Genomic DNA, 14212 nt, shown 5'->3' on the forward strand with positions numbered 1-14212 from the left:
TTCCGGCAGAGCACCATGGCCTCAGATTTGGAGGTGCTAACTCTCATCCCCGCCACGATCCGAGGAGGCCAACAGGACCATATCATCTGCAAACAGCAGAGAGGCAATGCCGAGACCCCCGAACCTGGCGTTCTCCACCCCCCGGCTGCGCCCAGATATCCTGTCCATGAAAGTCACGAACAGGACCGGTGACAAAGGGCAGCCCTGGGGAGGCCAACACCCACCGGGAACGTGTCTGACTTATTGCCGAGAATGCGGACACAGCTCCTACGGCAGTCGTACAGAGACCGGATCGCCCGTTGTAACGGGTCCGGGACCCCATACTCCCGCAGCACCCCCCACAAGAACCCCAGAGGGACCCGGTCGAAAGCCTTCTCCAAGTCCACAAAGCACATGTAGACTGGTTGGGCAAACTCCCAGAGCCCCTCCAGTAGTCTTGCGAGGGTAAAGAGCTGGTCCACTGTTCCACGGCCAGGACAGAATACGCACTGCTCCTCTTGAATCCGAGGTTCGACAAATGGTCGGAGCATCCTTTCCAGCACCCTGGCATAATCCTTCCCCGGGAGGCTGAGTAGTGTGATACCCCGGTAATTCGAGCACACTCTCCGGTCCCCCTCTTTGAAGATAGGAACCACCACCCCGGTCTGCCAGTCCATGGGCACTGATCCCGACCCCCATGTGACATTGAAGAGGCGTGTCAGCCAAGACAGCCCAACCGTGTCCAGCGCCTTCAGTATCTCAGGGCGGATCTCATCCACCCCCGGCGCCTTGCCACCAAGGAGCTTTTTAACTACCTTAGCGGCCTCCGCCAAGGATATGGGTGAGCCTCCCCCCAGGTCTTCAGGCGCTGCCTCCTCTGCAGAGGGACATGTTGGTCGGGTTTAGGAGTACCTCAAAGTGCTCTTTCCACCGCTCGACGATGTCCCCCGTCCGGGTCAGTAGTTCTGCCTGGGGTAGGCCCTGCTTTCCCTTCCTGAGCCGTCGGATGGTTTGCCAGAACCTCCTTGAGGCCAACCGAAAGTCCTTCTCCATGGCCTCCCCGAACTCCTCCCATGCCCGAGTTTTAGCATCCGCGATCACCGCAGCTGCAGCCCTTCTGGCCTGCCGGTACCTCTCAGCTGCTTCAGGAGACCCCTGGGCCAACCAGGCCTTAAAGGTCTCCTTCAGCTTGACAGCTTCCCTCACCTCCGGTGTCCACCACCGGGTTCTCGGGTTGCCACCACGACAGGCACTGATGACATTCCTCTATTGTGGACGCCCACAATAGAGGCTTTGAACATGGTCCATTCGGATTCCATGTCCCCAACCGCCATTCGGGATGTGTGAGAAGTTCTTCCGGAGGTGGCAGTTAAAGACCTCCCGGACAGAGTCCTCCGCCAGACGTTCCCAGTTCACCCTCACTATAGGTTTGGGCTTGCCAGGTCTTTCTAACCGATTCCCCCGCCATCTGATCCAACTCACCACTAGGTGGTGATAAGTTGACAGCTCTGCTCCTCTCTTCACCCCAGTGTCCAAGACATACGGTTGCAGATCAGATGATACGATTACAAAGTCGATCATTGATCTCCGGCCTAAGGTGTTCTGGTACCAGGTACACTTATGAGCCCACCTTATGTTCGAACATGGTGTTCGTTATGGCCAAACCGTGGCTAGCACAGACGTCCAATAACGAGACACCACTCAGGTTCAGATCGGGCAAGCCATTCCTCCCAATCACCCCCCGCCAGGTTTCTCCGTCATTGCCCACGTGAGCGTTGAAGTCCCCCAGGAGAACTATGGAGTCGGCAGGCGGCGCCCTTTCCAGGACCCCTCCCACCGACTCCAAGTAGGCAGGATACTCCGAACTGCTGTTTGGTGGTGCATAAGCACAAACCACAGTCAGACCCTTGCTCCCCGCAACCCGTAGGTGCATGGAGGCGACCCTCTCGTTCTTCGGGGAGAACTCCAACACAGCGGCGCTCAGCCGGGGGCTCGTGAGTATCCCCACTCCCGCCCGGCGCCTCTCACCTTGGGCAACTCCGGAAAAGGACAAAGTCCAACCCCGGAGCTTGGTTCCAGAGCCAGTGCTGTGTGTGGAGGTGAGTCCAACTATATCTAGCTGGTATCGCTCCACCTCCTGCACCAGCTCCTTCCCCACTATCGAGGTGACGTTCCACGTCCCTAGAGCTAGTCTATGCTGCCAGCGATCGGCTCGCCCAGGCCTCCGGCCTGACCCGCCGTCCGGTCTGCATTGCACCTGACCCCGATGCTTGTCCCTGTGGGTGGTGGGTCCACAGGGTGGCTGCTCCATATTGTTTCTTCGGGCTGAGCCCAACCGGGACCCATGGGCGAAGGCCCGGCCACCAGACGCTCGCCGACGAGCTCCCCTCCTGGGTCTGGCTCCGGGAGGGTGCCCCGGTTTCCCTGGTCCGGGCGAGGTGGCTGAAGACCGTGGGCTGCATATCATCAGGGTCATTTTGAACCGCTCTTAATCTGGGCTCTCCCCTGAAACCTGTTCGCCTTGGGAGACCCTACCAGGGGCTACTGCCCCGGACAACATAGCTCCCAGGATCACTGAGCCACTCAAACTCCTCCACCACTTTCTTCATTTCTTCATATCTGATATTTCCCTCAATAACTTTTATTATGGATACAATTAAAGTCAGAGAGAGCTTTTTACATCATTTATCATCATTTCATTCAGTCACGTGAGGCTGATCTGAGTGTTTGGTTTGATGAGTTATATAATTTAAGATAAACAATCATATTCTGGGTTAATTAATTAATAATGACGTCACAGTCACCATTTCAAAACATACAGACGCAATTAAGTCAAACGCATTCCGCCGGTAGAAATCAATCCTGAGCTCATAAACAGAACACGGTTTGTTAAAGAGGTAACAGACTACAGAGGGAACACACCTCTACAGTGGTGATTACTGTGTGTATTTATTAGTTGTTAGTATTAGTAGTTATTATTATTAAGTACAGTTATCATTTGAACAGACACAAACTTCTCAAAAGTCTCCAGCTGTTAAAGCCGACTGACAGCTGATCCAGCTGTCGCTGACGTTGCTTCACGTGATGCAACTGAGGAAAAGATGTCTCATATCTCTTTAAAAATATTTCCTTGTTTCCTCTCTCCTTGGGAAAGGACCCAAGTGAGGGAAACAGGGATGCAATTAAGAGACTGGGATGTATTCACAGTTAGGGTGTGACCAGAACAGATTCCAACACAACTACTGTACACCTGCTTTAGACCTGAACATGTAAGTCTTCTGTTTGGTTGGATAAATGGTTGAGATTCCAGTCTGTAACATACAAACATGTTTCTATGTCAAATTTATTTTCAGCCTATACATGCATTCATCATACCAGTCTCCATTTAAAGCAACAGACTCACTTTGAACACTTTCAGAACATTTGAGAAAAACATCTTAAATATTGAATTCTCTGACAATGATTTCTCAACTATCACATTTAAAGCTAGGGTTGGTATTCTTGAGAAACTATGAAGAGTTTAAGATTTTAAAGTGATCCAACCTAAAAACTCTATTCCAATGATTGGAGCTAGCAGCACTAAATCTAGAAAGAAAGAGTCAAAGTCTTCAACACTGACAGTCCGTCCCTTCACTACATTCATGTACCACAAATTACATATTACGCTCCTGCATCAGCCAGATACTGTGGTTTTTCCCTTTTTTGTCAGAGCATTTGATTTATTGATGTAATGATAATTTCTACAAACATATCTAAAATGTTGTTGAAGAACATCACCAACCCTGCCTTTAATGACCTCCAATGACTGCATGCTTCTGTAAGTTCTTTTGAAAAGTGACATTTATATAAAACTCACTTACTTGATTCGGTGTATTAATCTTATGTTGGGCGTGGCACATATCTAGACTGAACTCAGTAAAGCAATACAAAAATACAAAACAGAAGAAGGAAGAATACTGCTCTGCTTGTGACACTTAAATACATATTAAATACACAGTACATAATAAATAGGCAACCAAACTCTTCTGATGTTCATAACACTTTATTTCCAAAAATAAATATTCCCTTATAATGACAGAGATCTCCCAACATGTTGCAGATTTATTATCACTTATTCGGTATCACTTGTCAAACTAAATCAGAGCGTTTATCAGAGCTCGTTCACAGTCACATTCAGGTGGAAACTGCCCATGTTTATTTTGTGCCGTTGATTTAGTATTTAAATATGGACATTTCCAACACAGTTGAAGCCAGAAGTAAGGCTTTAACATTGCATATATAGTGGACAGTCAATCACAGAAAAGAACATGTATATCCTATTTACTCCTATAAAGTTATTATTATTACAACATCTGGTCATTTCTTGTTTCAAACACAGTGAACACAGCACATCAGCAACAGCTGCTTCAGTGTACACAGGATGTCTTCAGCCAGCAGACAACTGCATGGACAGATAGCACCAGCAGCACAATACTAAATCTAGAAAGGTGGAACATAGATTTGACTTGCACGAGGCTGACCCTAAAAAAGGAGTAAATGCTTCCTGTGTAGACAGAGTTGAAGAGGTGGTTAGGGCTCTGACAGAATTACACAACCTACTGGGCTAATTCTGTACTTTTGCAGACAATGTAATTGTTTGAATACAAAACATCTGGAGTGTACTACAGGAACTATAAGGAGACATTTGACTTATACACAACCACTCATACTAAGAGCACACAGCAGCAGCCTACAAGTCCTTTTCTATGGAAGCTGCTGACATGAAGCTACTGACCCGTGAAACTACTAACCCATGCTTGTTGCTGTGTGATGTCTCCAATGGCACTGTAAAGAGTCAACCAATCATATGCTTTTGTTTCACCCTGTTCCGTTCCATCTCAATGGTGCTTTTGTCGCTGTGGTGTGAACATAGTGTTAGTGTTGGTAAAAAAGAGACACATAATGACTCAAATTCATTCTAAACTTTCATTTGAATTAATAATGGGGACCTTCTCATTTCTTTGCAGTGTCATATGCTGATCGCTGCCCAGTACTCGTACTGAGTGTGTGTGTGTGTGTGTGTCAGGTGAGGATCCAGATGACAGTGAGCAGAGCCATGATGCCATTAAGGACAGCAACACCATAGCCCATGTGGAAACCATGGTCAGATACATCTCTAGAAGAAAACACACACACATTCACACAGTTTTAACATGTTGAAGTCTCTGCCTGAGGTCAAAGACTGTGTTGAACCACATTGACTGGATCATGTGTCATATTTACTATATATATTTACTACTATATATATATAAATTCATGTAGTGCAGTGTGTTACCTCCAGTGGACCAGTGGTGATCCCAACACCACGGCAGGCTGATACAAGTCCAGGTAGGTCAGGGTCCATGAGAAGACACAGCAGATACATCCTACTGATACTGACAGCACCAGGATACTCCAGAAACCTACACGCACACGCACACGCACATCTCTATCCAGGCTTAAAGAGAGCTCCAGTCCTGCCACTCATAGAGGCCAGCCCCTGTGCTGCTAGCATATATATATATATATATATATATATATATATATATATAGATATAGATATATAGATGCTATATATAATTGATTAAACACTGAAGTCCTTTCTAAGTGTAGGCTCCAGCTTTGTTGTGGACTGTTGGACTATTTTCTGTTCTAAATGAACACATATTGATACTCACCCAACACCCTCTCTTCAGTCCAATCAGCTGCTGTCACTTTCTCTGCCCTCAGTTCTGAAACAGTCAGTACATTACATTACAGTCATTTAGCAGACGCTTTTACCAAAGCGACTTACAATTTAGAGTCCATCACATTTCTACACCATAGGCACAACTACGGGAGCAATTTTTGGGGTTAAGTGTCTTGCTCAAGGACACATCAATATGAGACTAGCAGAGCCGGGGATTGAACCGCCGAACCTCTGATTGAAAGACGGCCCTGCTATCCACTTAGCCACAGTCACCCACCAGTAGGAATCAGTACCGCTGCTGTAGCAATACTACTGCTACTGTAGCACTGCTTACTGTATATGTACCCTAACTCTGTTTTCTACATATTCAGCAATGGTTATCATCCCTAAATCATATCATAACACAGCTGATTGATTGATTGATTTTGGTCATCTCGAGTGCGAAATGAAACCTTTTAGAACTACAGTTTTCTGCATCATTGATTTGAAAACTTCTCAAAATGTCCAGGAAGTGTCCACATGTTTACTTTTAGCTAACACCCCCCTAATGAGGCACACGTGCACGCGCGCCCGCCCGCTCACCTTTGAGTATGGGGTATATGAGGGCGCAGACACAGCCCACAGCGGCCACCGTTACGGCGGAGCCAAGCACCGACAGCACGACCACGGACCACGGTTTGGGGCCGTTGGTGAACGGCCGTCCCGGTCCACCAAGTCCCTGTCCTGGCATGGTCTCACAGAATGAGATCCGGAATCTGAAGGTCCCGGTATGACGCACTCTCCTATTAAAGTAGGTTACTGGTAACTTTCCTTTAATGGGACAACGTGTGTACTAACAGACGCACTTCCGCACACAACTTTGTCCCTCAGGCTTTTCCGTCAGTTTAGTTTCTCTGTTTTCCCCTGTAAGCAGCCTGTGGGTACTTCTTAAGTCTCTTAATTGTCGTTTCCTCGATCCTCGCTTCAACCGGAAGTTGTTTTTGTGCCGCCATATTGACAGCCGTCCCAAAGCTCTAATGTAGCTCGGAGGAGTGAGGATCGAGGAGGGACCTCGGAGGAGCCATGAGCGAGGAACCACGAGAACAGACTTCCAGGAAGTGTTTTAACGGCCGACACGCCCCCTCATTGTTCATCAGTTATGTGATTGGACGCTGCAGCCGATCGGACTGACTGACTGAGTTTAACACCAGAGTGAAGACAGATCACAGAATAAACTCTAGTTTATATTTGATTAGGTTTCTGATTCACCATCTGGTTTAAATAAATGTTCATTGTAGTCTGAACAACAAAGCGACCACAAACAACTTTCTTCATTTATTAGAAAGATTTGTGTTTTCATAATCTGATATTTCCCTCAATAACTTTTATTATGAATACAATTAAAGTCAGAGAGAGAGCTGGAGAGACGAAACACTTTTTACATCATTCCTGAGTGTTTGATGAGTTTTATCATTTAAGAGAAACAATAATCATATTCTGGGTTATTTAATAATGACGCCACAGTCACAATTTCAAAACGTACAGACGCAAATAATTCATAAATAAGACGATCGCATTCCGCCGGTGGAAATCGATCCTGTGCTTATAAACAGGACACAGTTTGTTGACTACAGGGATAAAACACCTCTACAGTGATGATTACTGTGTATCTTCATTAGTTATTAGTATTAGTTCCTATTATTAAGTACAGTGATCATGAGAACAGACACAAACTTATCAAAAGTCTCTCCAGCTGTTAAAGCCGACTGACAGCTGATCCAGCTGTGAGCAGCTGATCCTCCGTCATCAGAAACAGACGTCGCTTCACGTGACGCACCTGAGGAAAGGACGTCTCATGTATCTTAAAACATAATTCCTCGTTCCTCTCTCCTCGCATGGTTTCCTCCATGCATCCCTGGTGGGAGGGACTAAGACGCAAGGAAAGGATGCAAGTGAGGGAAACGGGGATGACATTAAGAGACTTGAGAAGTACCCTGTGTGTGAGACACATATGACGACAGGCGGGTACCGGGAGTCCTCCCCATAGAGTCTGTATTACAGGGATATCTTTAGCAGGATATTTGTTGTAAGTTTCCTTTAACTTCAAACAAGAGCAAGGCCGATAGAACCAGCTGTCAGAGGACTCGTGCAGGGATGACGTATTGTTGTAAGCCAACCCCGGAAGTTTGCCGCACCACTGGTTCCCTCCACATCCAATGAGATTTTCCATTGCATTTTGGAATATTACAGAAAATAAGCTCTGTGGCAAACAAAAAACGTTGCCATACTTACAAGTTTTGTTCAGCAAGATAATCTTCACAAATGCACACAACCTTTATGATTTATGAAGCATGAATGCAATGAGTAGCGATGGTGAGATGAAGCTTCTTTGGAGCATCAAATCTTTCCTGAGGCTTCATGTGAAACAGGCAGACCTTTTCTAGATGATCTCCATGTCATTTGTGATATAGGCTGCTGTATTTTCATCAGCTGACTAATTGTCTTGTGAGTAATGCATACAATTAATTTAAATCAAACCTTTGGTCAATAGTTGTGTCATAATGTGATAGTGGCAGGAGGGACAATATTAATGTTCTTAAACTATGTAGTGGCACAATTATCTGCAGAATGAGCAAGAGAGAACTGAACCACTCTTAGGAGAACGGTGATGTCACCTTACCCATCGTCACTGGGTTCTGCTGTTATATTTATTGCCTCATAAGACCACGAGGAGGCGCGTGCACTATCACTTTTATTTTGTTAGGAACAGTACAAACAATACAAGTCACAAGATACTTCGTTATTGCCAAGCAACAGTGTAGCTCCAAACGAAAGAAGAAGAGACACCATAAATAATATCAACATCACACACAAAAAGGAAACACATGAATGTTAAAATATGTATAGCATAAACAGAAGTGCATGCGTTTATTTTGAAAATAATCCACCGGAAAAGGTGTTGACGCAGATTGTTGTCAACAGCACCGATCGAGTCTCCGGTGCAGTCAGACGCCACACAGCCTGTCGGGTGAAAACAAAGCTTTACAGTCACGGTAACGTTGAGCCAACATTCACTGTGTATAAATGTGCTTCTGTTAAATAGCCTTAAATATCCACAATGAAGTGGAAGAGCAATGCTCGCGCGAGGCTTTCGTGGTGGCTCATTGTTGTACAGCTCGTGCTAACGTGAATTTGGTAAACAGAATGATGTGGGTCCAGTCTGTCTCTGACACCGCGTAGAAGTTAGTGTTGAATGTGTATCGTTATCTAGACAGACTGCGACACTAACCGTAGCAGCCTGCTAACGTAGTATGCTAATGTGTTACATCCGGAACATCTGCAGCAAACGTTGCTTAGTTAGCCCGTTGCGCTTTAAAGCAATATCAGGATGATCGAAACCTTCTTCTGGACCTGACTTTATGGGTAAAGGTAAAATAAATCAGTCACGTGACTGCTCACCTGTTGCTTGTTATCAGCAGCCATATCAGGAGCGAACGTGAGCTTGTTAGCTCGTCTGCACGCAGAGAGCCAACACTTCAATACAGTATTTGTATTGGTCGTTTTAATATACAGACAAGAACAGACAAAATGGTGTCAGAAGAGAATATTAGGGGAGATCTCACCTCCAGAGACAACGTTATGGTTTTACTTCCCTTTGTAGCACAGCATCAGAACCACTTAGACACACACATACAGACTAGTGCACCAATATAAAGAGAAACCAGCAAATCCACCCAGCATTGTAGCGTAGCTGTGAAGCCCTAACCCATGTAGCATAGGAAAATTATTTTGTACATATATAACTACTCCTCCCTGTGTATATTTCCGTCCATCCTGAAAACGCTGTAACCATCAATAGATACCTCTGCATTCTTTATGGTAACATGGAAGTGAAGATGTGGATGGTGTTATTCTGAGTGAGCTAGTTAGTTCATGTACCTTATTAGTGATACTGCCCTTTGAAGATGCTGACATTGTGAAGTTCATGTGAAATCATAGAAAACAATAGAGAATGAGACCGTTTGTTAGTCAGTGTGCTGATCAGCAGTAGAGATGAGACGATGGTCATTTATTCATCTGAACTGTCCAGTTCATTAATGTCCCAGAACTTTTACAACCTCTAGTTTTTAACCAGATTCAACTTAATGAATAATTTACAACTGCGGTCCAAGTCTCCAGGATCTTTTTATTTTCTTACTATGCGTGTTTGCCTGACGTTGTCCATATTCTTCTTGGTTCTTGTTCATTGATGGACATGTCAGCCCCCTTTAGGCTGTGTTGATACTCGCGCTTGGCACCGTAGTGTTCACTGATACTCTGCATTGACATTCGGGGACTTGTTACTTGAAAAGGAACAGCAGCAGTAAAACTTTATTACACTGTAAAAAAAATAAAATACTCAATTGATCTGCGGTTCACAAGTGATCCGAACCGGGAGGGGTGATCCGAACGGAACACGGATCGAAAAGAACACTGTACCTACTGTGAAACATGGAGGAGGCTCGGTTATGTTCTGGGGCTGCTTTGCTGCATCTGGCACAGGGTGTCTTGAATCTGTGCAGGGTACAATGAAATCTCAAAACTATCACGGCATTCTGGAGTGAAATGTGCTGCCCAGTGTCAGAAAGCTTTTGTCTCAGTCGCAGGTCACGGGTCCTCCAACAGGACCCAAAACACAGCTAAAAACACCCAAGAATGGTTAAGAGCAAAACATTGGACTATTCTGAAGTGGCCTTCTATGAGCCCTGATCTAAATCCTATTGAACATCTGTGGAAGGAGCTGAAACATGCAGTCTGGAGAAGGCACCCTTCAAACCTGAGACAGCTGCAGCAGTTTGCTCACGAGGAGTGGGCCAAAATACCTGTTGACAGGTGCAGAAGTCTCATTGAGAGTTACAGAAATCGCTTGATTGCAGTGATTGTCTCAAAAGGTTGTGCAACAAAATATTAAGTTAAGGGTACCATCGTTTTTGTCCAGGCCATTTTCATTAGTTTGTTTTTTAAAATTTTTCTGATGAACCACAATTCAAAAGCAATGTCTCATTTTCATTAGTTAATTTTCAGTAAATTTTTATTTATTATTACTTTTGTCAGTTTCAAGTTATTTCAGTGACCATTGTGGGTTTTTCTTTCTTTAACGGAAGGGTACCAAACATTTTGTCCACATGTGTATATATCTTTTTTCTCCATCAATTGGCATGTATGCGCACAAGCAGATACAGACGTACACCTGCACCTATGGACACCAGACCTACATCATACAATAGGCTTATTATTATTAGATTATGGTTCAACACGATATAGTAACGGTCTTCACCTGTGATTGACTGAATTTGATGATGGAACATCTGTTATTTATTTTGCTCTGTATTCAGTTGTTCTTTTTCTCTTTGCTTCATTACATTTTTGTAGTGTATCAAAAACAGTAACAAGTTGCTAGCATGCGTGTCATTTTGTGTTGTTGTGGTTATATACATTTAGTTCGTGGTGCTGTTAAATGTATTGGTGTAACGGACCGTTGTCAGTCCATGACCCGTCAGGATCCCCTGCACGGTTCAGGATTGATTATTTGACACCATGATAGTTAAGCTGAGTAAAGGTTTACTGACATACGGAGATATTCAGTCAAAATATGCGATCAAAATAATGCGACATTGCGAATAACAAATCTATGTTGGGGTTGACAGAAGGAGAGCTAATAATGTTGGCAGCACTGCTAACATACAGAGGTTCCATTCAGTCACATTATGATGCGTTCAGTGAAAATGAGTATCGGGCAAACATTCAATTTTGATGTTTCATTATGTGTTTGAATGTAATTTTGTACAGTGTAGATTTTAGTGAGAACTAAATCAAGTAGTTCGAAGGAGATATTTTCACATGAATATAAAATCGATATTAGAGATGAATTATGAGCTGTTTAATTTCCTAACATGAGCTCTAAGCACATTATTATTATACATCATGAAAACTAATCATGACGAGACGTTTTTAAATCAATAAAATACAATCTTTCATTTATTACACTGATATCAGGGATGGTGGTGAACACCAGCTGCACGACAACAACACCATCTGTTTTGACCAACACATGAAAATGTGGTTTTTGAAGGGCTTACTAATGGATTGAAGCAGAATATTTCGTTAGAAAAAACATGTCATTTAGGGATGGGCAGTATCACAGTTTTTTGTGGAAATGGTATTACAGTGGGTACGGAAAGTATTCAGACCGCTTTAAATTTTTCACTCTTTGTTTCATTGCAGCCATTTGCTAAAATCAAAAAAGTTCATTTTATTTCTCATTAATAAAATGAGAAATAAACCCAGCACCCCATCTTGACAGAAAAAAACAAATGTAGAAATTTTTGCAAATTTATTAAAAAAAGAAAAACTGAAATATCACATGGTCATAAGTATTCAGACCCTTTGCTGTGACACTCATATTTAACTCACATGCTGTCCATTTCTTCTGATCCTCCTTGAGATGGTTCTACTCCTTCATTGGAGTCCAGCTGTGTTTAATTAAACTGATTGGACTTGATTAGGAAAGGCACACACCTGTCTATATAAGACCTTACAGCTCACAGTGCATGTCAGAGCAAATGAGAATCATGAGGTCGAAGGAACTGCCCAAGGAGCTCAAAGACAGAATTGTGGCAAGGCACAGATCTGGCCAAGGTTACAAAAGAATTTCTGCAGCACTCAAGGTTCCTAAGAGCACAGTGGCCTCCATAATCCTTAAATGGAAGAAGTTTGGGACGACCAGAACTCTTCCTAGACCTAACCGTCCAGCCAAACTGAGCAATCGTGGAAGAAGAGCCTTGGTGAGAGAGGTAAAGAAGAACCCAAAGATCACTGTGGCTGAGCTCCAGAGATGCAGTAGGGAGATGGGAGACAGTTCCACAAAGTCAACTATCACTGCAGCCCTCCACCAGTCGGGGCTTTATGGCAGAGTGGCCCGACGGAAGCCTCTCCTCAGTGCAAGACATATGAAAGCCCGCATAGAGTTTGCCAAAAAACACATGAAGGACTCCCAGACTATGAGAAATAAGATTCTCTGGTCTGATGAGACCAAGATTGAACTTTTTGGCATTAATTCTAAGCGGTATGTGTGGAGAAAACCAGGCACTGCTCATCACCTGCCCAATACAATCCCAACAGTGAAACATGGTGGTGGCAGCATCATGCTATGGGGGTGTTTTTCAGCTGCAGGGACAGGACGACTGGTTGCAATTGAAGGAAAGATGAATGCGGCCAAGTACAGAGATATCCTGGAAGAAAACCTCTTCCAGAGTGCTCTGGACCTCAGACTGGGCCGAAGGTTCACCTTCCAACAAGACAATGACCCTAAGCACACAGCTAAAATAACAAAGGAGTGGCTTCGGAACAACTCTGTGACCATTCTTGACTGGCCCAGCCGGAGCCCTGACCTAAACCCAATTGAGCATCTCTGGAGAGACCTGAAAATGGCTGTCCACCAACGTTCACCATCCAACCTGAGGGAACTGGAGAGGATCTGCAAGGAAGAATGGCAGAGGATCCCCAAATCCAGGTGTGAAAAACTTGTTGCATCATTCCCAAGAAGACTCATGGCTGTACTAGCTCAAAAGGGTGCTTCTACTCAATACTGAGCAAAGGGTCTGAATACTTATGACCATGTGATATTTCAGTTTTTCTTTTTTAATAAATTTGCAAAAATTTCTACATTTCTGTTTTTTTCTGTCAAGAAGCTGAGTGTACATTAATGAGAAATAAAATGAACTTTTTTGATTTTAGCAAATGGCTGCAATGAAACAGAGTGAAAAATTTAAAGGGGTCTGAATACTTTCCGTAACCACTGTATATCTACATATTTTCAACATTAACCAGACCGTTATTTCATCTTTGGTGCAATCAGGTGATGGGGAAAGGAGGGATGAAGAATGGCCAAGGTGTGGTTTGGGGATTGGAAATGTGGCTAGAGAGGACTAGACTGTGACATCACAGCTGTTAAAGGCTAGTAAAAGGACCTGGAGTTGGATGTTTTTAAATCAAAGTAATCAACAATAATTCTTAATGATCTATTTATTGTTTAACGTCATTTATCAAGTAATAATGGCAAAGTCTCTTGGAACAAGTGAGGCATTCCACTAATGCGGACGTTAATAGTGTTTAATTCTAAATGGACAGCATAGTCTCAGTGTGGATCCTCAGTCACATGACAACAGGTTGTTTATTCAACCACTCGTTATCACATGACCAAAGTAACTGATGAAAATGTGGATGACATGTTGCTTTTCTGATTATTTCTTTATATTTAACACATGATTTCAGCCTTCTGACTGATGATGAAAAAGAAGTCCTCCGTACCCCTTAGTATCTGGTCTGGTCCAACAGAGATGATTGGAAATGAAATGTGCTGCTGGTTCTGGTTTCACTTTTGATCATGAGCTCATCATCATACAGATGATGTCACAGTCAGCTGGTGTCCTTTGTGCTCTGACCAATACTGGCTATACTGAGGGACCCGTTACTGTCCACATCATCCAAAATCTGAAACCAACACCC

At 44.0% G+C, this 14212-nt stretch overlaps 2 protein-coding genes across 2 annotated transcripts in view; one reads left to right on the forward strand and one right to left on the reverse strand.

Annotated features, from left to right (window-relative positions):
- Window positions 1–4005: 4005 nt before the first annotated feature.
- On the reverse strand, window positions 4006–6686 carry arl6ip6 (ADP-ribosylation factor-like 6 interacting protein 6). The gene is made up of 4 exons (XM_031852103.1): window positions 6269–6686; window positions 5676–5729; window positions 5294–5420; window positions 4006–5134 (listed from the first exon to the last, which is right to left on the reverse strand). Exons 1-4 carry the CDS (start codon window positions 6414–6416, stop codon window positions 5041–5043), a joined length of 423 nt encoding a protein of 140 aa, XP_031707963.1. The 5' UTR covers window positions 6417–6686; the 3' UTR covers window positions 4006–5040.
- A 1923-nt stretch (window positions 6687–8609) lies between these two features.
- The window catches only part of arhgap1 (Rho GTPase activating protein 1), a 34356-nt gene continuing 28753 nt past the window's right edge, over window positions 8610–14212 (forward strand). The window contains exon 1 of the mRNA XM_031852000.1: window positions 8610–8718. The gene's annotated coding sequence lies outside the window, so the exon portion shown is untranslated. The remainder of the gene's footprint in view (window positions 8719–14212) is intronic.

Source organism: Anarrhichthys ocellatus, unplaced genomic scaffold (assembly GCF_004355925.1).
Source record: "Anarrhichthys ocellatus isolate YVR2014 unplaced genomic scaffold, GSC_Weel_1.0 scaffold12, whole genome shotgun sequence".
NCBI classification, from domain to species: domain Eukaryota; kingdom Metazoa; phylum Chordata; class Actinopteri; order Perciformes; family Anarhichadidae; genus Anarrhichthys; species Anarrhichthys ocellatus.